This window comes from Channa argus, chromosome 13, assembly GCF_033026475.1.
Source record: "Channa argus isolate prfri chromosome 13, Channa argus male v1.0, whole genome shotgun sequence".
Lineage (NCBI taxonomy): Eukaryota > Metazoa > Chordata > Actinopteri > Anabantiformes > Channidae > Channa > Channa argus.
This window is the reverse complement of record NC_090209.1, coordinates 10,036,461-10,060,344: the sequence shown is the minus strand read 5'-3', so window position 1 is coordinate 10,060,344 and position 23,884 is coordinate 10,036,461. Positions and strand designations below refer to the sequence as shown.

Genomic DNA, 23,884 nt, shown 5'->3' with positions numbered 1-23,884 from the left:
GAGTGGGAAAGCCTGTTTTGTCGAGGACCAAAGCATTTTAAATTGCCCAGTTAAATAGGATGAAGGCTGTAAAGTGGCCAGAATTTTTAAATAAGGGCATTACCTGTTTAGATGTGGTTTCATTGTGCTCTTGAATGCACTGGTACCTGAACAGCTGGGGAGCATTACATTTTGGATTTGGTATTGATAGTTAAGCTTTATTATCAATGCAGCGATTGAATAGCATTAAACTAATAAATAACTTGTGAAAATGTTTGGCAAACAACAATTTAAACAGTTGGTTAAGTGGTAGCAAATAGAATCACATTATTCGACATACATAACGTGTAAAAATAAAACTTTTTTTTAGTAAACTTGAAATGATATCTGCAATAGATAATTCATAAACACAATATACATAGCATATTTTTCCAAAAAAGTTTCATCTTTGCTCTCAGTCAAAGCGAAGCTTCTGATTAAATAAGTGAGCTTGATACAATACACAGACACACACACACTCGCGCACACACACACACACACATACACACGATATGAAAACATGTTCATGACAGATAGGATGTACAGATTCACAAGTGCTCTGTCTGCTGCTGCAGTGCTCTTGAGTGCCTGAGGAGTGAAAACAAAGAACTTAAAATTTATAGAATACAAACACACATGTGCACTACAGTCATACTTTACATTAAGGCTGCCACAGGCATTTGCTTCAGACATTTAATCTGTGCCAGCTCCCAGCTGTTCTACCGTTCATAACACTTTGATGTACAGTATGTTTAAAATATACTCACACTATTGTTGGTCCATCTCCATATCCTGCAGGTCTCTGATTTAATCCAGATGAGAAACAAATGCATTAAGATGATTTAAATGAACATGGGAACATTTTCTATTTTTGTAGCTCTATTTATTCTTACCTTGTGTTTGTGTATGATCTGTGAGGGTTATGTGTCTTCTGTTTTGGAAAGAAAAAACTTAAAATCAAACCTCCAAAGTGACATAGATGCACAGCTTATTGTCCTAAATTTTGAAGAAACTAAATCTCTTGAAAATAATATACTAGATTTATGATTGATGAAAGACGATGTGCCATTTATTTGTAATTCATTTCAACCCGAGCTGTTTCTCAGCCTGGATTGGCCTTAACTGAGTAAAGTACAAGCTTTTTAAAGCCACCTTTCAGCTTTACACTGAAAAACTGTTTTGCAGTGAAATTATTTTTTAAAATGACTTTAATTTCCTTGGTTACATGATCTTTAAGTTATTTCATCTCATCCCTGTACGTAGAGCAAAGCTGGATCCTGGTTCTCAGCAGGTGGCTGGTAGTTGATAGGCTTTTTGAAGAGCATATTTTCAGTGTTGCTCTTCACAATTTTGACACATTCTTCTCACTGCAGGTAAACTGTGCCGCAGTGATTAGGACTCCCGGACATTTGTAAGAGATGCTTCTGGAAACTGAAATAGGGGTGTGTTTAGCCACTGTGTGGACCGGGATGCAGTTGTAATGTGGGCTTGCTTCCAGTAAAGCTTTGACATAGAGCTTTTGACTCAACCAAAATGTTGCAGATGTACAAAGCTTCCATGTGTCAGTGACACTTTATAGCATTTACACTTTACATCCTGGCCTAGAAATGTGTTGGAGATAGATAATTGACCCTCTTTAACACACATCTCTCTCTTTCTAACCTATCCCCTTGAACTAAGTAAATGTGGGACCTTGACTGTGCAGGGTTTCTTCTTACACAGGCGGGATACTGAAAAACACAATAAACCCCCTGCACTGTATCACACAGTTTATTCAGCTGACAGTCATTAAAACACAATTGTTCATGTGTAAGCACCGTTAAATATGATTTAGTGTGGTGTGGGTGTGAATTAGCTTGTGAAAAAGCAAGTAGGACAACTGACACCAGCTTGCTGATATGGCCATTGTTAAGCAGAATTGTCACAGAAGTACACCAAGTAATATAAGAGGTCCCTTTCCTTATACAGCATCTTTTTGTAGACTTTTGTAGACATGTTGCCAGGTTTGATAGACTTTAGTTCTTAGAGTAGGAAATCATTTACCCAGACACTGTGGTAAAAAGGAGAGAAATAAACTAGTGTGAATAAAGTCATCTATCCCACCGAGCATTTTAATATGAATCAACTAAATAAGTAAATAAACACTGCAGACTTGAACGAACGGTCAGTTCTACATGATTTCTCAACGTGACTGCTTTCAATCGGACAACTCTAAAGGAGGAGAGAACACTTTATGACAGAAAGCAAATATATTTCTCCTACCAACACTTAAATGAGATAACTGCAAAATGTGATGTGATATTTTTAGCGGTGAAACACACAGACTGCTGCTGTCCAACTACAGGCCACTGACATGGTGCATATTCCTTGTTTGTCTGCCTTGTCAGGCTGATAATGTCTGAAATCTGATTTAAGCTGTTACCAGCTTTTAAATAACAAGCTTCTGTTATTACACACAACTGTTTGTGTGACCATATCATTTAATTGGCAGAAAAGCCAGAAATAGCCCCTAAAGTAATGATTATACTGAGAAGAATTATGCCACAATGACTTGAAAGAGCCATTTGTTTGCCATTAACCCACCACTCGTGTGGAGCTCTAATGTGATTGTATGCTGAAGTAAGAATCTTTAACTGGTTCAGTAAGATCCGACCCCTGCCTCTCATGGGATCAAAATAATCCAGCCAATCAACATAACATGTTTATGAAAGGAACAAACAAAATATAACATTTAGACCTTAGCACAACCCGACTAGGTGTAGGTTGCAGGTTCTTGCAGATACTACAATTACACCCCATTATAACGAGCATCAGCAAGACCTTACTTCCTGCAACTGCTTGACCAATGGGCGGGAATCAGAATTATAATTATTCCCTAAGCCTCTAGCCACAGCCCAGCGCACCTATATCTCGGTAAGATGCAGAACACAGATTTCTCTGCAAGGTATAATAAAATGTAACTGTCTAAGAAAATACAAGACACGGACAACTTTGTCTAGCATCAATCCAGACTTTTAGACTCTCGTCACAAAACCATTTTGAGTCTTCCTTATACAATTGCTTTACAACTATCGTTAGCATGTGAGGAACTGCAAAGTATGTGACCATGTTTGATTTTCTGAGAGATAAAGTGTTAATTGAGCATGCCACAGATTATTCGCTATTTTCCTTTTCATCAAACACTGTGCTGTTAGTAAGCCTGTTAATATGTTATTTCTCTAAATATATTACCTGGAATAAATAGTTTGGTCTATTCTGTCCATTTAATAGGACACATAAGCACTGAAACAAGTGTTGTTGAATTTGATCAAATCATGAAATAGGCTTGAGTGTGGAAAAATAAGGATTGTAGTGCCTCTGCAAGTTAAAAACCACAATCGTCTCTCAATCTCAAGCAATAGCTGAAGATGCCAAATAGCTTCCACAGAAGAAAGAGTGTACATGTACTTCTTTGCATTCGCACACTGTGTGCAAATGTACACATGCTGCTGCTTTAAACACTAAGTCCAGCCTCCTTTTTGTTTTGTTATGCTTACCAGTGGGGGAGGCTGGCACTTTGTGAGAGGGAGTGCCCCAGAGAGCAGAACAAGGCTGCCAAGGCCAACCTTATTGCAATATTAATGGAATGCATGGCCAAACTTTATTAGGGTACATGTGATGTAGAAACTAACAAAACAGAAGCTTACGTACCTTTTGTGTGATAAGACAGTAGATGGTAAGCATGAACAGTAGTCCTCCGCAGACCGAGGCGATGATGAAGCCCAGCTTGTATAAGTCTCTGGCTGATCTTCTCTGAGAGGCTGTCATTGACTTCCTACCATAACTCTCTGTAAAAAAGGGCACATGTTGCTTAATTTACCTCCAGACATTTGCATAATACATGACAGAATTCTGCAGAAGATTCCCACCTGTAAAAAGAGGTGTGGGTGAATCTGTATATAGCTCTGTGGTAGAACTGAAGGTTTCAGTGTATTCGTGCTGACATTGCCAGTCGACTGGTGTGTCACTTGTTGTCACCAGCTCCCAGTAAACAGACAGCACTTCTGAAACCCTCTGCAGCGCCTCTAAAGGAGATCCTCTGTAGAGCATCTCAAAACTTTCTGGTTTATCCTGTGGCAGGTTCAGAGAAACACACTTTACATTACACTCACAGAATTGCTAGACATTTGCTCACATCACATATAATATGACCAAACATTTTCATGTTTTATGTTACGCTAAATAGACTGCCAGAGCACACCTCTAAAACAACTCAACCTCACCTCAACCTCTTCGTTAATCTGTGGCACACACTTCTGGGAATATATGTTAAGGATGAGCGCTCTCAGGGATTGAACGTAACCATCATTGACTGAACCCCGACCATATTTAAAGTGAGTGGCGAGGAGTTCCAGAATCCAGGGTAAAGCAGCTTTTACAAAGCAACATTTGCTCTGTGGGATATCAGAGAACAAGGTCATTAAAAAGTTAACAACAACAACAACAACAACAACAACAACAACAACAATAATAATAATAATAATAATAGAATTTGCTTCAAAGGTTTTGCAAGGAACCCGTACAACAAATGCTACCTTACCAAAGTTCTCCGTTCTATGAATGTGTAAGTAATTGAACACCCACTTCTCAACTGGTTATCCATCTGCAGAGACAACAACAAAGAGATTTCAGTGTGGACTGTAGGGTGTGATATCATGTGGTGTAGTCTTGTTTCAGGAGCTGCGTTTCTAATGATGTATCTACACCTACCAGATGCCTAACTGTTAGCAGGTGCTCCCTGGTGATGGAGTGTCTGCATGGACCAGGGACCTCAGCCATGGTCAGAGAGAAGCTCAGGAACATAAGCACACACAGACAGTTTACCTGCAACTGACACAGCTTTACGTCATCTTTGTGTCAACTCTTCACGCCCCCAAAAGTAGTGCTTAGACAAAATTAAAAACATGCAAACTTTACTCAGTAATACATTACTCATGTAGCTTGTACATTCAAAAAAAGCAAAAAGAAGACTCAACCATTGTGGCATCCTGACCTTAACCATTTCAATATGAATGCCACATAACAGTCTCTGATTCAGTGAGCCCTCCCAAACTTTTGATTCTCAAAATGCTTTTTGGTATATTTAACCAACCCAACTTTAAAGCTAATGTAAATGGAATTTCCTGTGGATTTAGACTATAGCAGTAAGCGTCTGACCCATTTTTTCCTTTCTATTTCACACCTAGCAGTACAAAAACTGTCCAGTTACAGTTACAACCCTTTCTTTTTACCCCTGGATATTATGTGTGTGTTAGCTCAACTCGGGTCCTAACCAAGTATCAGGTTTCGGGCAATGTGCATGGCGCCTCTCTTCTGCAACACTGCTAAAGGAACCTAGACTGGTGTTAGATAAGTTCCAGTTATGGTCAAATGGTGCCCTCTACCATCAAAGCATGGCCGGGAGAACAACATGTGAGGACTTTTCCCTAGCTGCTGATGCTTGCTACTAAGACAAATGTAAGGGTAAAATGGGCTCCAGATGGACCAAATCCTTCTATTCAGAATTAAAACATGGTGACAAATGCTTCTCACACTGCGGGCAAAATGTCTGCACTGGGAGGCATTCTTTTATAATCATTTCCTTCACTCACTTGACCTATGAGTTTGATGCAGCTTTTACAACAAAAAAGCAAGACAAGACCAAAGTGTTAAACTGAAAATGTGTATATTTGTTGTGTGTTTGAAGGTATAAGAAAACAAAAAATAATTGTTCAAAGCCACGGGAAGTATGCATTTCATATTTAGCCGTCTGTTTCTTATATATTGTTAAGTTGTAAAGCTTTTTATGTTTACATGTAGGTTTTTGAATTACGTAACTAAACTCTGTTCTTGCAGATTATGTGTCATGATTTACAGTGAACCTAAGTTGTTCAGTCTGTGCATGCAAATTGATTGCCAGGACCCAGAGGAAAAGAAAAAAAATTCCTTGTTCCACTGTGGTTTTTACCATTCATGCAAATAAAACATAATAATCTGAAAAAGGTGGGATTTGAAACAGAGAAGATGAAAAGGTGATTTTTTAAATTAAAACAAGATGCTGTGTATGAACTGAACCTCTATTGTAAAAACTGGGAACCCACTTAATGACCAATGATGGCACATAATCTAATTATTATAATTTAATAAAACTGTTGATGATGCTGGTATGTGGCAAATGCAGGAACACATGATACAAATATCATCTATCACATGATTTCTTCGTCTTGTTCATGACATTTCTATGTATATCAGAAAATAGAACCATCAGGTTAAAACTAACATGCAAACACAATCATGCTTATGCGTTGTTGAGTGTGTAATTATTGGTTTTTTTACAGCAGTAATAATGAAAAAGCTCTCACCTACCTTGACTTTGTTCTGAATAAGGGAAGACACAAGGATGGTCATCTGGTAAATGTTTGACAATGGAAAACACCAGACTCCTCTGTCACACACATTGAAGCAAAGAGATCCTTCTCATATATTCAGTTTCACTCCACCGAAAGGAATTTGCTGTTAAGTAAATTTGACACTTCGTCATGTGGCTCTGTTCTTCAAAGCATTGCTTGATGTGCTCCTCCCGCACAGAGTGAGTTCAAACTAACTGTCTCAGCTGACAGACAGCCCTTTTTAAAGACCTCCCACCTCTCTTATGTTCAACAAAATGCATCGTCTTGGTCTGTGTAGATGCATTATGATAAATGGGGTTTTGGGTTGTAGTTTGACTGGATAATGTGTTTGTTTTATTGACTTGCAAGATCTTTCACATGTACTTGAAAAGTTGAACAACAGCATTTGAAGTGGGTGTCTATAACATCTGTTCTTGTTCTTAAAACTCCACTGAACGTAACTTGCATTAAAAGCACTGTTCCACGTATGAACTCTGAAAAAAGCAGTTTTGACCAGTGGCCATGAATCCAAGGTTTTCTCTGGAAAACAGATCGAGTGGCTCCACCTGAGAGAAACTGAACGCGACAAATAAGATGTTCTCGGCACTCACAGAGAAGATGTACACATCACAGCGGGGGTCTGTAGACGTTGAGGGAAGCAGGCGATACCACATGCTGCATAAAGTCTCCTAAACTATTTTTATAATGCCATGTTTATTAAGGATTATTGGGACAGTGGATGTCTACTACTATTTGTAATACTTCACCTAACCAGAGAGAGAGAGAGAGAGAGAGACATTCTCATTAACCAATTTTTGATGGCAAATTCTTCTCGAAACCGGTCAACAGACTCCAACAGGGAAATAAAATCATTTGGCCTGGGATCTATTAACACAGGAAGTGGCTTTGTAAACTTTGAATTGTGAACACATTCCTAAACCTAATGTAAGCTCCTAAATCTGTGTCTGACTCATTTATTGCTGTTGTACTGTGAAGTGTACCGCGCTCGCGTTACCTTTTGGTGCGCTAGAGAAATATTTTAAAAACTAGTAGCTCATGTCACAGCCAGGGGTGATGCAAATATCAGATTTGAACACTCTGATATTGAGTAGGATCTTTGAGGTTAAAGGAACAATGGAGAAGATTGGGAAGTCAGAAAACATTGCGACATGAGCTACTGTAACACATTTTGTTTTTTTACCACTTAGAATTGTGTAGAGGTGAAGCAAATGATGTCTAGATTTTTTGGAAAGATATTTAACTAGTAGCTGATAAAGGCAACACAAAGAGGCATTTAAATACAACCAATGCCTTTAGTCCTGCTTGGTCACACGTTTCATTTTAAGGTTTATTCAATTCACGAGCAGATTCCAAACACCACCTGCTCTCAAAAAACAAAACCAAATCATGAGACCCAAATATTTTGGCTCATAGTGAAACTCCAAGGGTCAGATAGATCAAAAGTCACAATATATCACAAATCTGTCACAGACTGCTGATGAAAACAAAAATGAAATCTACAAATCTTCTAGAACAAAAACTCCCCCATTTAAAAGAGAAAACTGGCAACAAGTAAAATAAACAACCATAATTATACTGGTTTTCTTGTAATGTCTCAGTAGCTATTTCAGTTGGATGAAACTTTAAAAGGAATCAGAGGAAAATATATTTGTGAGTTTTAAAAGTTGTAGATATTGTGCTCTGGGTCGATTCTGAACCTTATACTGTATATGGTGTGACCTGTTATATAACTCGAGTTGATGGTGAATCATCAGCTTTTTATACACAGTAGAAGCGTCTATGTGCTCCTGTTTTTATGCAAATATTCTTGCTTTTTTTTTTTTAAGATATTTGCTTGTTTGTCGAACTTGTTCAGCCAACAGCCTGTTTAAAAAAAGGCAAAAAGACAGCAAACAGATCATAGCCAAAGAAACTAAATCCTCTATGACACTTTTTTTGCATGGGAAACAAAAAGGATATAATGTGTTAATTTGGGAGCATTAGAGGTGGAGGGTTCATTTTTTTATGTTGAGAACTTTAGACAGAGTAACATTAGCTCCAGCCTCAAACGATGGTAGTGTATGACAGATTAATCTTGAAACTGTAGCTTTACCAACAGAGGACCATTTTAGTAAAGCCTTATTTTTAAAATGAAAGACAAAGTTTAATGGTGGAGTGCTACTGTAAGAGATTACACAACATTCCATGTCTTGAAATGACAATATCTAATGATAATTAGTAAATAATTGTAAATAATACCAAGACCATTTGTTGTGCATGTATTGGGTGTTTTGCAAGTATTTTAAGATTTTAGGATACAATTAAAGAAATATTTGTCATATTATAGATTATGTTTAAAGAACCATCTCTTGGTTTTGGGAAATATGTGAGCGGCTGTTTGGGCAGCTTTCCAGGCTGAATAGTTCTCTTGACTCATACTGAGAAACATGTTTTTGCAATAGTTGAACATATTGTTGCTAAAATGCCAGTAAAGAGATATCCACTCTCACCTCACTGCAGGCTATCAACAGATAAAAATCTAAAGCAGACAATTCATGGATGTAAAAGTAAGGAAGCATGACATCCCCACTGTCACTAGATTGCAGCATGGGAGGAATTTCCGGACCAATTCAGAGAAAAGGAGACAAAAAGATCTGACAAGAGTATCTGATAAATATGTGTCCTTTTATTGTTTTGCTATCTTTGTGTCTTCTTTACCTGCTAACTAAGCAGGAGTAACTGTGTTAATCAAGTCAGTCTAAAAACCACCTCACAGCAACGTGTTCACTCCTAGAAATACTTTGTCTTTCAGAGATTGTTATGATGAACCTTACACTGATTCCCAAAATAGGATTTCAGCACTAAACTAGGGTTTAAAATAACACTTTTATCAGGGATCACAAGCTGAACAAGCTGCTTAAAAACCTAAAAGGGAAGATTTGATAGAAAATATTCGGGAAAATATATCAGGCACTCATCCATACTGTAACTGTTGATTACTAAAGATAAATCCGCAATGTACAGAGGCAACATCAGTTTGAAAAAAGTGAAGGATGGTGTGAAACTGTGCAGGCCATTGTTACATTACATACATTTTTACCTAACTATGAAATGTTTACATGCAGTTATTGATAAACAGTGTCAAATATTTCTGTGACTGCTCTGCTGTGGGTGGTAACATCTGCTCCAGCAATCTGTTTTCAACTTCAGCCTTGACTTCCACATGGCCACGAAATGCCTTTGACAGACTTGGAAAGAAACGGTGCAGTCATTAATGATTTCAGGATTTGATCAAATTGAATCCTAAGTAAACAAGTTTATTCTTGTTAGGTCAGTGCAATACAGAAATGGATTTCTACTGTTGCTGCTATTATAATCCGCAGATTCACAAACATAAATGGATCCGCTGGTAAATAATTATAAATAAAAACATATTCAGAAGGTGCCCAATGCAGCTGGCAGAGAAAGCAGAATTTACAAAAATGTGGAAAATTTTTATAAGACAGAATTATAATCATGAGTTAAAATGCAAACGAAGGGAGGAAAGCAAAAGCAGCAAATAAAAGTGATGAAGAAACAGAGGCATGCCTGATGTTTAATTTCCTGTCAGACTGCTGTAGCAAACCCTATCCGATTACTGCGACGGTCAAATTCTGTGTAGTAGCGGGCAATGAAGTTGGCTCCCAAAATCCAGATGGGACCTGTAGGTGGTGGCAGATCCAAGCCTCTGAAGGTGACAATGCAGACATCCCCTTGGGTGTGTGGTTGCTGTAGACACAAAGACCACTCCGTTTCATAATGATGGGTTGCTGTTACATTGACACAGTAATAGTCCTCCTTTCAAAGTTCTACTTGAGTTACAGCGAAATATGCTTAAAAACTGAAAAGTACTCTTTTTGTTTGTGTTGTGATTTTGTACTAAAAACATGGTTTTTAGGACTTTAGTGGTTGTCTCAGTCAGAGAAAGTTACAACTTTATAATTCACATCGGTATATAGTGAGCTGAAATCCTACAGTGTGCAGCTTAGTGCAGCCCTGCTTGGGCAGGCCTCATAACTGAAAACACCTGTGTGGGTGTGTAAAGCCTTTAATCCATTATGACGCATCATATTTTCTACGTTATTCATTTGGTTTGTTTGCAAATTCAAAGTAACTAGTAAGTGCAGCTGTCAAATAAATAGACTGCTGTTAATAAAATAATTGGTGTGAAGTAACATAAAATGGAAATAATTGATTTAAAGTCATACATGAGCGTAAATATTTAGTTTCATTTTATCACTGCATGTTTATCAAAATTATTTCCCATTTGTCATTCTTACCCTTAAGATATAATCCTCCTGAGTGAGTGAGTACTCCTGGCCACCCATGTGGAAAGTGACGCTGGGCAATGCCTTGACTGTGTCACAGTTGACTTTGTACTGATTAACAATACAAATAAATGAATAATGACGATGAGGAATATGAATTTTTACAGACAATTTCTTTTCTATTGGTGGGAAATGGTGTTGCGTGTGTAAAAACTTACTCCACTTTCATCCAGCTGTGCTCCGATGGTTTTCATCAGCACAGAAATAGAGGAGGCCGGGCCAGTGATGTAGGAGGAGCCCGAGTCGATCACAGCTGTGCAGCCCTCAGCACAAAACATCATCTCCCTCCCCACAGAAACCCTAAAAGAATGAAAAAGAGGTGTAAAATAAAACACATGTTGTTTCTGAATGGGTGTGCACACATGCTTAAATGCACACATGCACACACACACACACACACACACACACACACACACACACACACACACACTGTATGAGGTATAAAGCAAAGATCTTACCCTCTCATGATAACTTCCCATTTTCCCAGCTCTCTGGTCTCAATATAGTTGAAGCTCCCAGTGTAGTAGTTTGGGTCTGTGCCGCCAAGGACCAGCTCTCCACCTGGGGAGCGTTTTGGGTCCCTGAGAACAATAAATTAGCATTCAGGCCCACTTTTGGTTTAAATTTTCACTGTCACAGTTGAAAACGCAAAGTAATTTCTTTAATGATTATAGCTTTCTTTAGCTAAAGATGAATCCACTTCTCTGATGGTTTCCAGAGGAAAGGAAAACAGAGTTTGTGTGGATATGCCATACGGGCAATCTTGACAATAACCACATAAAAAAACTGAACAGATTTGGTTTTAATTACATTACTAGGTTTTCTCCTTTGTAGAGGTGATGTCATTCATATATAGAGGCCAGAGGAGGTGAGTTGACCCAGTTCTCAACTCACCTGCTGTAGTAAATAGAGAACACCTCTTCCTTGAGGACACGCTGAGACATAATGCGATCAAACACTGGGGTGATACCATCGATGGCCATATTGGGGTAACCCATGCCCAGGACTCCATCAAACTTGGCAAAGATGAAAGGTATCGCAGACAGTGAGGTGGCTTCAGCAAACACCTGCACCACAGGAATGCCACCAACCTACAGTAATAAAACCAGCAGAAAGCCAGCGGCTTTATTGGGGAAGAGGACATTGAAGCATTTATCCAATAAGGCAACCCCTTTATTTTACAGATCATTTATTTTCATCTTACCACAACCACATCCTCGCTCAGGAATCCCCTGACATTTCCAGCTGCATACTGGATGGAAAACCCAGTTCCATTCTCAATATAGGTCTGGGATTTTGAGGCATCGTACCTGTTGTGAGTAACTAAAAGTTCAAAGTTCATTTGTGTCATAAAACAAACTTGTATCTGAAAATCTTTATTAAAAGTTAAATATTGTTTCTATTTTCGCTTTATTTGCAAATAACCTCGTTTTAGACCTATAGTAGAGCCGAAAGTGAACCTGACACTGACATGCCATCAGCAGTAAGCTACAGCAGTGTATACCTGGAACTGGGTAACTGTTATGTGCATTTTATGCCTGTTGAAGTAATATTTCGGACATGATAAAAGCTGATAACACCAATATAAAATAATGTTAACTTTGAAACTTGCTGATTGACATGAAAGTTATTTTATTGCTTTCATAAAAATTTTGACTATGTTATGCATCTACGTGTGCATGTGGACACTTACAGCATGCTGTGGAGAAAGGTGAGCAGCTTTGCGACGGCACCCACAGGTTGGCCGAACCCGTATCAAACACAACGTTGAACATCTGGCCCGGAAAGCCAATACTGATTTCCCCAAAGTATTGTGTCTATTGGAAAGTACACAGAAAAAATGTTAATATTTTATACAAATTTCTTTCCTAAGCCAGCTTATGTTGATGTTGCTGAAATACCCATTTAAAATTCCTGAGTGTTATTGTTTAAGTATTAATGCAAAGGCAAATGGCTGCTGTTGAAGATGTTAAATTCGTCCGAGGGAGCTCATGAAGCCTCTTGGATGGATGGTCGCTTTAACCTTAAGGATTAAAGTCCCTATTTTTACTGCAAGATCAAAATACAAAATCCAGTTATTTGAATTTCAAACTATTCTTTGTCTATGAGTAATACTAGAAATTAGAAACGTTCCTTTAAATGTACAATATACAATATACAAATGTCTCACATCCAAGTAGTTGGTCAGTGGTGTGGGAACAGTCCCGTTGTTGGCGTCACCTGTGCTCTTCTGGCCAAGCTCAGTCAACACCTGCTCTACAGAAACCCCCATCTCCTGTAGAGTCTGTCTTATAGATGGCATCTTCTTCAGAGTGATTCTGGAAACAAAGTAAATGAGCAGAAAAAAGCAAGAAAGCAAATAAATTCCTTTTCAGATGAAAGAAACAACAGAAACAGCAGAAGTGATGATTAAAGAACTACTAAATGGGTCTGTGAAATACATTTTCCATGCTATATGTCTGGTCATAATTCTAGTATAACAACAAACCTTTAATAAAGTACAGACTGACCTACTCTAAGAGTTTAGCCAGAAAAATAAACTCAAACACATGTGAAGCCAGGGCTAAAAACATTTGCTTTGTAATGAACCAATAAAACACATTTGTGGTATTGTCTTTTTTTGTTTTGTTTGCCATCGCAACTTTGCTGTAGCACGTTTTCCACTGTGTGAATGCAATTCTACATTCAATCATAACTGCTCAGGCAGGTATATAAAGAAAATGCTTTCTTACCTTCTTAAGGCACAGCTTGTGGTCACTGTCAACGATAGAGCAACCAAATACATCATAACATTTGTCAGTAGTGCCATGGTAACTTTTCTGATGGCAGGTGAAAAAAAAAGGTCTCTGATGAACGCTGTAAATTTTGGTTCTCCTGTTGAAGCAGTTTTAAATCTGCCACTCTCTGTCTGTGCTGACTGTCCCTGTTTTATACCAGTTCCCGCTCACCCATGGGCCACTAACTCTGGTTGGGAGTTTCTCTGGAGGAGACCACTTAAAAAACAAGCTCTGCTTGGTCACACAACCCCTCCTATGATTAACTGGTCCCACTGAGAGCTCTAGGCATTGACCTTTTAAAAGAGCTAAAGCAGGGGTGCAGAGTTCCAGAGACTGCTGACGTTATTTGGTCAGACACCTTGTCTGCAGGGTTGTGAGAAGCATTGAAGAAACTGTAAGATGCCCCGATCTGTCACAGTATTAGTTTGTTATCAGTCTCAATTACAAGGCATTTTAATATTCAACTGCTGCAGATTGTCCTCCACATGACCAGTTCTGTAATCTGTTGATTTGTCACCTTGAGCTTTATAAGGCCTAATGGCTAATTCATTATAAATGATGGAATTAAAGCTCAATATGAGTTAAATGTCATACCATCAATTTCTTATCTGTGAAGCAGGCAGGCTTTCACTCCCTAGGCAAAGATCAATGCAGCATGTGCATCACTTTAGTATTAATTTCCATCCACAAGAAATGACCGTCCACATCTGAAGGTTCAGTTCAAGGACTTAGATAAAGATCCCTGGCAGTAAATGGGGCCCATGTTGAGAGTATTATGCAGTGCAGGAGATTGGCAGTGTTTTTGTTTGGTTGTGTTTTATTTTGCTTGGACTGCCCCTCTAGCCACAATGCTCAGACCCAACAAGACTAGCACCTAATCATTCTGTAAAAGTTCTCAGTGGGTTTTTACCACAGGAAGGATTCCCACAGTATCTGTCCTGCCAGGATGAAGTTGTGTGACCAATACAAAGTACTACTCCAGCTTAGTATTAAAACAAGATATATTAGAACTATGATTGTTTTCTTGTGTGCAAATCTATCTATCTATCTATTTATCTATCTATATATGTAAGGCAGTCGTCCATGGACCAGAGGGTCAGTGGTTCGATGCCCGGTCCCGGCTATATGTCGAAGTGTCTCTGGGCAAGACACGGAACCTCTAACAGCCCCTTCCCATCCCCAGCTGTGCAGTGCCAGTCCAAGCCCGGTAGAAATTGGGGAGGGTTACATCAGGAAGGGCATCCAGCATAAAAACTGTGCCAAATCAACATGCGGACAAATGATCGGCTTATATATAAAACAATGAAAATGACCTCTGTGTTGACTTGTTGTTTTGTCTCCATTCTTTTAATTCAGTAATACACATTTTTATAGTAAAAACACAAACCAAGACACACAAACAGCAATATGACAACGTGAAATTATAGAAGTTACACTTTATGTATTACTACACAGTCTTCCCAGCTCTAGTCTGTTACTAGTTTCAGGCAAAAAAACCAAAGTGCAAAAAAGCACTTTGGTTGTGGTTGGAGTAGGATGTAGTTTTGTCTAAATATAGACAAACACATTGTGTCTGAGATCACTGTGGACTTTTCTAATATAAACCTGACCACAATCTTTTTTAAATCTACCCAGCTGCTAACTGTTCTGGTTATTATATTATAATGGCTATTATCTTGGTTCTAACCTTTCTAGTTTGTCATTTAGTGCTGGGCAGATAATGTCCACATGCTATTAGAACTTTATCAGTTAAAAACAGCTGCCTTCTTCTGCAGGAAATGAGATGTGAGCAGTGACAGTGAAGCACATTAGTTATGTTGTCCAGAGCACCTAAATATTACCCTGAAAGAAGTTAAAAGAACTTTTGTGTAATCTTCTCAGGGGTTCTTCAGATAATAGTCTTAAAAAGATAAAAATCTTTTTACTTAATAATCAGTCAGTGTACCTGTCTAATATGTCCTACAGTTAGACTTTATAGGTTTGTTTTAAGGGGTCATTTTGGGGGCAGTCTGTTATCTGACTCTTGACCTGCCTGGCTAAATGTTTAAACACAGCTCTTTCCCACACTGCCTAGAGAGGCCCACGTGTCACTCCCGTTTGGCCTCCCATATCTTCAGCAAGTCCACAACACTGATGGGCATGGGAAATGTAGAAGTACCCAAAATTATTTTCAGCATACACAAAACCTTGTAGTCATAAAAACAAACTAAAGCTGAACATGTGTTTGTGAAAAATTAGGCTGTTGAAAAAGATACAACAGACTTCAAATACGTTTCTGCTGACAGGCTCACATTAGAGCTGGTGTTCATGTAAGATGTTTGCAGTGTTGTGAGCTATCGGTCATGAACAGAAAGATATAAAGAAGAGCAGTGGTCGTTTGAAGAAAATGAGACTCGACGGAAGTTATCGCTCAAACAAACAAGCTTGACTCCCAAACCCACAAAGCTCAACATTAAATCCTGACCAGCTGCTACGTGCTTAAAATGCTAAAAGCTTGAATGTTTTTGACTTATTTCCAAGTAGCTGCTTCATATTGTTAAATGCATAAAATGTAAAGGACAAGAATTAGGTTTCAACGATTTTATGCTCAGTTATGTTTTTCAAATTGAAGCCAATGAACTCCAAATTAGAAATGACAAGACTGTGAATCCATCTGGAGACAATATGTATGAAAATATGCAAGGCAGTCTTCACAACAGGAGGTAAGAAATGTAGAATTTGAGACCAAAGGAGATAATAAAAACGTGTTTTATATGTGACAGCATAATATCTGCCCTCAGGAGCACTCTGAGTTCTTTTCTCCAGGCAGATTTAACTAAATAAATTTATTTTCTAATTTTTTTTACATGGTTTCGTACAAACTAAACATGCTGTATTTGTCCTGGCCAGCAGGGAGCAGCGTTGGCCTTAAAACGAATGAGAAGAGATCCGAGAACGAACTAAAATGAGGATGTCAGCCTAAAGACCACTCACATGCAGCTCTTGAAGACATCTCTCTCTCTCTCTCTTTCTCTCTCGGTCTGTGTGTGTGTGCATGTGTGCAGAATAAGCAGAATAATAACTGGGTAAATTGTTAAAATAAAATAAATATTATATAATAGATTAAATTAAATATAGTAGTCAATAAATACATGTAAATAGATACATATAAGTCAATCAATCCTGTGAAAAGAACAATGAATATACTTTATGAAGATGATGTAGTCTATAACACTGTTTATTTTAAGATTTTCACTGATGTTCTACACAAGGAAGCGTCTTCAGTTATGGGCTTTGTAAACCGTAACACCACTTATATGTTCAACAATAAAAGAGGGCAAAGTAAAAGAGGACTGAGCATAGGGTAGCTGAGCACCCCCATGCCAATTGTACTGGAAATAGCACTGTAAATGATCAACCAGCTCAACAGGGCAGCCACTAAACCTTGAAACTTGCGGGTGTAGACACCAAAGGCAGGGACAGAGTCAGCGTGAGGAAAACTGGGTTCACAGGTTATCCAGGCCTAAATGAGTTTGAACTTTCCCCTCTCTCATACCACAAATAGTATTGTAAAGTATGGTTTATTAATTACTTTCACTGTGAGTAGCTTTAATAACATTAGTTTAATAAAATTAGTAATTCTGGTGTCTTTTATGTTGTCCCATTTTTCCCTGCCTTGGACCATTAATTAAAGAGTAACACACAACATGCCAGTCTACAATGTCAGTGATCACTGTAAAACCTCTTTTAAATCTATACTGTTCTGTAAGTGGTGTTCATTGTACATAAATTAATCAAAAGAGGGAAATGTGTGGAGCCAAATAGATGTCAACACATCAAAAACAAAATTCTAATTCAATTCAGTTAATTCTTTAAACAAGACTTTTCAAAACAGACATAAAGAAAATCAAGAGATTTAAAAATGCCTTAAAAAGCGCAAGATTTAAGATTACAAGTACAGAGAAATAAATTCAACCATTCATTTTTTTCACTTTGATTTATTCAAAACATCACACACCACACATGGTGAGTGTGTGATATAAGGTTTATCTGTGAGCAGTAACATGTAAAAATATCTGTGTCCCGTGAATTCCCAAAGTGCCCTATTAGGTGACTCTATAAGGACAGAAAACATCTGGTAAACACATAGGAAGCCATGGCAACTGGACCTGTTTTGCTACTTAATGTTTGCGACATAACAAAATGTGCCAATCCATCAATCAGACATATGCATTTTTAACAACAGCAGCCTCCCAGCAATGTACGATACATATCTATCACCTAATTAGCTATGATTGGTACTCATACATCTTGTGGACAAGCTACATCTCTTGCTATTCGTTTATAGTTTGCTAGTGTACTTATGTATTTACACATTTAATACCCAACCATATATTTTAAAATGTATGCAAAAAAAAAACAGAACCTGCATTTTATAAATAGTCAATGCATGTGTGTTTGTGTATGTGTGCCTGTTTGTGTGTGTGTGTACATATCTGTTTGCATAGCATCAAAAGATGAATATACAAATGGCAGCCAGCTGATATAAAAAGACTCAGCAATGGCAGCCGTGGAGCCAAAATAATTCCATAAATGAGAACGCATAGCCACAGTGCAAAGCTTTTTTTGAAGCCAGTTTTAGTTAAGTTTTATACTTCAAAGTCTCTGTAATATTGAAAACAATGCCAGTGAGGCAGGAAAGTATATTCTATAGCTTATAGAAGGATCCGGTAATTAAAAGCTTATCGCCAGGTTTAAATGGACATGCAGCATCCTGTCAAATACACAATGTTTACTGCCAGCAGCAGCGGTTGTTAATGTGCATAATTTTTCCTATTTATAAAATGGAGATACTTCTAAGGTAGGCCATACTTCTCATGTGCTGTCCTGCATCAGGGCCTGCAATTATCCAACTACTAAATGTAAAATTTAAATTGGATGCTGGGAGACAAGAAAACATTTAAATCCTTTAGTTTTCCATCCACTCATACATTTAACGAAAAAGAAAAAGAAAAAGTTTCTGCTTTCAGGGATGAACGGTCTGATAAATTTACTGTAAATTATCAATTCAGCCACAAATAGCATTTCTTATCTAAAAAGCTTGATTTTCCCATCAGCACTTAGTGGAGACCAAAGCAGAGCAGAGCTGAGCTGTGTGTTACAGTGGGGCCTGATGGATCAGTGTTGGAGCATTGGGTTGGGATGCAGAAGGCCGCTGGCAGCAGAGTACCAGTTAAGACTGGCCTATTTTTGGGGGGAGGAAAATTGCCCTGCAGTGTATACTTTAAGTTATTATATTGAAATATAAATAATTGATTATTTAAAGATTTTATTTTTAGTAAATTAATTGTTATATTATTGTAGCGACTCAAGGGGAGTGGTCGCTGAACCTGAGGCACTGGGGATTGTGGGAGTTCCGTTCTGTTCTGTGCAGCGGTGTCATTTCTGTTGCATGTTGTGTCTGTTATGTAGCTGGGCTTTAGCCAGTGGGTGCAGTTTATGGTGACACCATGACTGTGAGTGCGGCTGAAGCTGATGGTCTTTAGTCGTTGTTGTTCATGTTTTACCCCCCAAAAATCTCTCTGTCTTCTCAGCTTTGGGGATGCATGTTGTATAAAATGCTCAGAGAAATGTCTGTCTTGTGTGACTTTGCCATTAAGCAAAAAATTTAAAAAGAATTTAATGGGAAAAATTGCTCATAGATTTGTGGATGAATCAAAAAACGAATCGATTCGTCGAGAAAAAAATATTATTATGTGCTGCCTTACATTTAATTAACCAATCGATATATACTTTATGCCAACTCCATTAAATCTTTTCAGTGTGTTCTGTCAAAATCCATCAAATGACGGGATTGTGTGCACAGGATATCCTCATTAAAAAAGGCATCCTTCTCTAATTGCTTTGTGACTTCCTGGACAACAATCTTCTATATCCTCACACCCCCAAACATCCTCTGTGTGGTAGTCACAATAATGGGCTGACTCATCTCTGAACACAGACAATGGAAATCTCTCATTGTATCAGTTCTATTGTTGTCATCAAAGTTATTTCTAAGACCTTGTTTTTGCTTTGTTTTTGTAATAGGTGCGTTGGTGCTCTGCACTGCATTTCCTACAATACAACTTTGTACCAACTCTGTTGGTAGTATTTCCCGAAGCCATGTCCTGCTCTAAAGATCTGCCCAGTAGAAGAGAGTACTGCTCCCTTTTTTTTTCTTTCCTTTGATTCCCAAGTGCAAGGTGAAGAGCTTTTTTTTTACTTTTGCCTTACGTTTGTAATAAAACAATTACATTTCTGACAGACTGTTTTGTTTTAGTCAGACTCTTTTGCAACAAAGAAAATATTCAGTACAATAAGATTTCTGTTAACTAAAACATAAAATGTTTTATTAGGTTTGAGGGATGGGGTTGGTGCATGGCTGTATGAAAAAAGTAAGCAAAAACTATTTAATGTCTTTAAGAGTTTCATTGTAGATACTGGGACAACATAAAATGTTTGAAGAAGAAAAAAAATAACAATAATAATGGAATAGATCAACGGCTTTTGGTTTGTCTCTTCAGGGGTCCCCACAGTGGAACATGTTCTGCATGTTGATTTGGCATGTGTTTTTTTTTTAAATGCCAGATGCTGTTCCTGCTGCAACCCTCCCGTTTTATTCTGGCTCAGGACCGGAACCAAGTCTGCTCATGATGGCTGGGTGGAGCCACCCAATGCTCCACCACTGAGCGACCAGGCCCCCTAACAATAATAAGAGAAAAGTAGTGAGGTAAAGCAAAATGTTAATGTAATATATATCCAGGCATTCCAAAGTGGTCCAAAATAAACTTTTTCATAAAATGTTCATCACACACTACTTTTGTATCTGCTTAACATAGATTTGTAGGATGCATTTTCCACCATAGACCTTTTTCACAAAAACCGGAAGTATTTAGCGAATGGGTAACATTTCCGCTTTAGGCTGTGCTTTAAGCCTGTGACGCTTACTAGATTTACCTTACAGGCTAAGTTGGTTAGCTTTGCATTAGAGCCAACGAAACAGACTGAAAACGACAATGGGTTAAAATTCCTCTGTAGAAGCCAATTATATTACACTACAGCTAACATTTCTTAGATGCTGGCGGGTGGGAAACATAATCGTAGTCCAGCACAGGAGCATAGATGGCAGCTTCCAGACTCACATCAAACGAAGAGGAGACTGTTTCCTGCACAGTTTCCTCCAATTTGTGTTGTTTGTTACAAAAAGTAGCAAATAGACCCTCACATCAGTAGAGCAAATCCTCAGAAACATTTGAAAGAAAAATTACACAAACGAGTCCAGTGCTTCACATTTTTAAATGCTTTTCATCTCATAAATCGTATGCTAATACTCTCCCTCTTTTCATCTGAAAGAAAGTCACTTTTTTTCAAAACCTTTTGTTTGTCTTTTTTTTTGGCTTCTTGTCAATCCAGTTTGTTGATCCAGTTTCACATTAGTGGACATTATTTCTGCTCAGAGAGAAACATTGTTGTATTACATTAAATTTAGAGATTTGACTGAAATCACAGGCACAAAAAAAATAACTGTGAATGTAAAACATAAAAATGAAAGCAGAGACAGCTCCATGCCTATACTAATCATGTAGCAAAGTCTTAGGGCATAAAGTTCAATTACTGCTTCAAGAGGATACGTACATGATGTTTCTGTAGTTACTGTAGCTGATATTTGAGAGGAGAAAGACGGGGCAGCACCTTTTTGAGCTAGCTAGATACTGATTAGATATCTGAGATCTTTCACAGTTGCAAGTCAGTGGTAACTTTATGAATTATTAAAATTTGAGCTAAATAAATCCTTTTTATATTTCAATTTTTTTCTAAATACTAACAATTATTATGCATATGAAACCTCAAATAATCCTACCATATAGACAAAGCACATTTCTAAGCAATTTTTAAAAGGATCTCAATAAGGAAACAAAGAAAACAAATAGCAAATTAACATTTTATTTGCATTAAGGATAAACTAAAAGGAAATTAGAAAAGATTAATTGGACCATGTTGTTGCAGTATGTCTACTACACTGGCTAAAATTGGACCAGTTGTCTCCTGTTAAAAGTATGATCAATGTCAAGTAGAGGTAGAAAAGAAAGTCATACTATTCACTCTCATTTAATATTTTTAAACTAACCTCATGGCTGCAAATATAATGCATCAGATATTGGGTATTGTGCGTTAGCATGCCAGCAGAAAATTTGTTTGTTTGTGCAGTAGTGGTGGGAAAATACTCAAAAGCTTGAAAAGAAATGAACTACAAAATAAATTTCAAAAGAAATCTACTAATACCTCATACCAATTGTTCTTGAATAATTGAACTAAGATTCCTTTGATCACTGGTGTACATACATCATATTCCGTGCTATTAAAACAAACAACGCCCGCAAACATTTCCATCTTTGAATGTTCTTTGCTTTGCTGAACAGCCCTGTTCTCTCTATTGCTGCAATGTTCTGTATGCCTGAATAATTCAGTGTTGCTCACTGTCTGCTTCTGTTGTGTACTGCATGGTTAAGAACCATTGAAGGGGAAGTATGAGCGTTGTTTTCTACGCTCACAGCCAAGTGTGTGTCTTATGTAAGGTGCGTGTGTGTTTGTGTGTGTGTGCGTGCATGCGTGTGTGTCTGTGGATAAGGGTCTGTCCCATCGCCACTCTTATGGCTTATGTGTTACAGCTTCACAAATGGCCTAATTTTTAATGACTACTAGTAAAAGTAATTGTTATAACCACTGTGATATCTCTTTCTATGTAATTCTGAGGCTGTCTTTAAGTTGATCAGTTTCTATATATGCCTTCATCTTCATCTTATGCCCAGATTCTGTTTCATCTTCTTTAACAGGCAGGAGCTTTTCTCAAGACAATTATGATAGCGATTTTATTTATCAGAAGTTACAGTATGTATTTTAATTATATAATTTTGCAACATTGTCATTTTATACATTTTATACATGAATGGACAGTATAAACTCATGCTCATAAAATGTAACTGTACTGTCTATCCAGTTTTCTAAAAGACAAGATTTCAGCCCTGTGTCCTGCTGAGAGATCAGGAATACGAGGATTCAACTTCTGCATTATTTAACAAACCCTCCAGCCATCTGATCCTTCACAGGTGTACATGAGTCTGTTTCCTATGATTCCACATTCCAAAAACCCTGTGTGGATTTCCTGCATAGGGTACTAATTGTGATCTGTCACTTTTCAAAAAAGTTTTTAAACGTGGACATTTCATTGAATTGTATGGAATTTTGTGTGGTATTTTAATTGATAAAAAATGATACATTTAGAAAGGCTAGTAATGCATCATATGTATGTGATATATTTATATAGTTTACAAGGTGATGGACAGAATTTGATGGGACCTATTGATCTATCCTAATGTGCTCTCTCTCTCTTTCTGTCTCTTGTCACAAAGCGAGATCTTTGCTGCAGAATCTTCTATTCTCCTGGCTGCCATGACAGATCAATAGAACGTTTGACTTGCTGGTTAATATTTAATTACAGTGCATTGATTTTGGACTTGTGGCATTCTCTCTGTTTGGACAGCCAATTACTGTCATTCATAAAACTAGACAAGGTGTCTGTTACCAAGGGTGCAGGTTTGGTTTCAACATTGTTAGGGACATGCCCTCCATCCCTCATCTGTCATTTTCAATGCATAAATGTACAGTGCATCCAGAAAGTATTTGCTTCGCCTACCTTTTTCCACATTTTGTTATGTTACAGCCTTGTTCCAAAATGAATTCAATTCATTATATTCTTTAACATTCTACAAACAATACCACATAATACCAACATGAAAGACGTTTGTTTGTAATCTTTGCAAATTTATTAAAAATAAAAAACAAAAACAATTCCATGTACACAAGTATTTACAGCCTCCAAAATTCAGCTCTGGTGCATCCTGTTTTCACTGATTATCTTTGAGATGCTTAATTGGAATCCACCTGTGGGAAATTCAGTTGATTGTAAATGACTTGGACAAGTATATACCTGTCTATATAACGTCCCACAGTTAACAGTGTATGTCAGAGGACAAACCAATAAGTCAAAGGAATTGTCTGTAGACCTTTCAGACAAGATTTTACCGAGGCACAGAGGGGTACAGAAACATTTCTGCAGCATTGAAGGTCCCAATGAGCACAGTGGCCTCCACTGTCCTTCAGTGGCCCAGCCAGAGCACAGACTAGAACCCCATTGAACATCTCTGGAGAGGTCTGAAAATGGGTGTACACCGACGCTCCCCATCCAACCTGATGGAGCCTGCAAAGAAGAATCTGAGAAACTGGCCAAAGCAAGGTG

The 23,884-nt window shown here is 37.9% G+C and overlaps 2 protein-coding genes across 5 annotated transcripts; both read right to left on the bottom strand.

Annotated features, from left to right (window-relative positions):
• Positions 1 to 327: 327 nt before the first annotated feature.
• On the bottom strand, positions 328 to 6,647 carry csf1b (colony stimulating factor 1b (macrophage)). Of its 4 annotated transcripts, none has more exons than XM_067528333.1 (9): positions 6,399 to 6,647; positions 4,768 to 4,881; positions 4,598 to 4,660; positions 4,281 to 4,451; positions 3,927 to 4,128; positions 3,709 to 3,845; positions 912 to 949; positions 786 to 820; positions 328 to 606 (listed from the first exon to the last, which is right to left on the bottom strand). In XM_067528333.1, exons 2-8 carry the CDS (start codon positions 4,858 to 4,860, stop codon positions 787 to 789), a joined length of 738 nt encoding a protein of 245 aa, XP_067384434.1. In that variant the 5' UTR covers positions 4,861 to 4,881; positions 6,399 to 6,647; the 3' UTR covers positions 328 to 606; position 786. The 4 variants fall into 4 exon arrangements, with proteins under 4 accessions (XP_067384434.1, XP_067384432.1, XP_067384430.1 ...); XM_067528331.1 differs by having other exon boundaries at positions 4,768 to 4,942; positions 6,403 to 6,647; XM_067528329.1 differs by having other exon boundaries at positions 4,768 to 4,887; positions 6,403 to 6,647.
• A 2,457-nt stretch (positions 6,648 to 9,104) lies between these two features.
• ren (renin) lies at positions 9,105 to 13,769 on the bottom strand. The gene is made up of 9 exons (XM_067528513.1): positions 13,525 to 13,769; positions 12,963 to 13,110; positions 12,486 to 12,609; positions 11,997 to 12,115; positions 11,687 to 11,883; positions 11,251 to 11,373; positions 10,951 to 11,092; positions 10,745 to 10,843; positions 9,105 to 10,193 (listed from the first exon to the last, which is right to left on the bottom strand). Exons 1-9 carry the CDS (start codon positions 13,599 to 13,601, stop codon positions 10,032 to 10,034), a joined length of 1,191 nt encoding a protein of 396 aa, XP_067384614.1. The 5' UTR covers positions 13,602 to 13,769; the 3' UTR covers positions 9,105 to 10,031.
• Between the last annotated feature and the right edge of the window lie 10,115 nt (positions 13,770 to 23,884).

Bases quoted from the DNA above. Each gene is read 5' to 3' on its own strand.
- ren (XM_067528513.1), bottom strand. From the start codon at position 13,601: ATGGCACTACTGACAAATGTTATGATGTATTTGGTTGCTCTATCGTTG. The intron at 12,610-12,962 runs GTGAGACATTTG...ACTTTCCAATAG, and splicing joins CACTGACCAACTACTTGGAT to ACACAATACTTTGGGGAAAT. The intron at 11,884-11,996 runs GTAAGATGAAAA...TTATTACTGTAG, and splicing joins TGAGCGAGGATGTGGTTGTG to GTTGGTGGCATTCCTGTGGT.
- csf1b (XM_067528329.1), bottom strand. From the start codon at position 6,444: ATGACCATCCTTGTGTCTTCCCTTATTCAGAACAAAGTCAAG. The intron at 4,129-4,280 runs GTGAGGTTGAGT...AACCTGCCACAG, and splicing joins AGATTAACGAAGAGGTTGAG to GATAAACCAGAAAGTTTTGA. The intron at 3,846-3,926 runs GTGGGAATCTTC...CCTTTTTTACAG, and splicing joins ACCCACACCTCTTTTTACAG to AGAGTTATGGTAGGAAGTCA.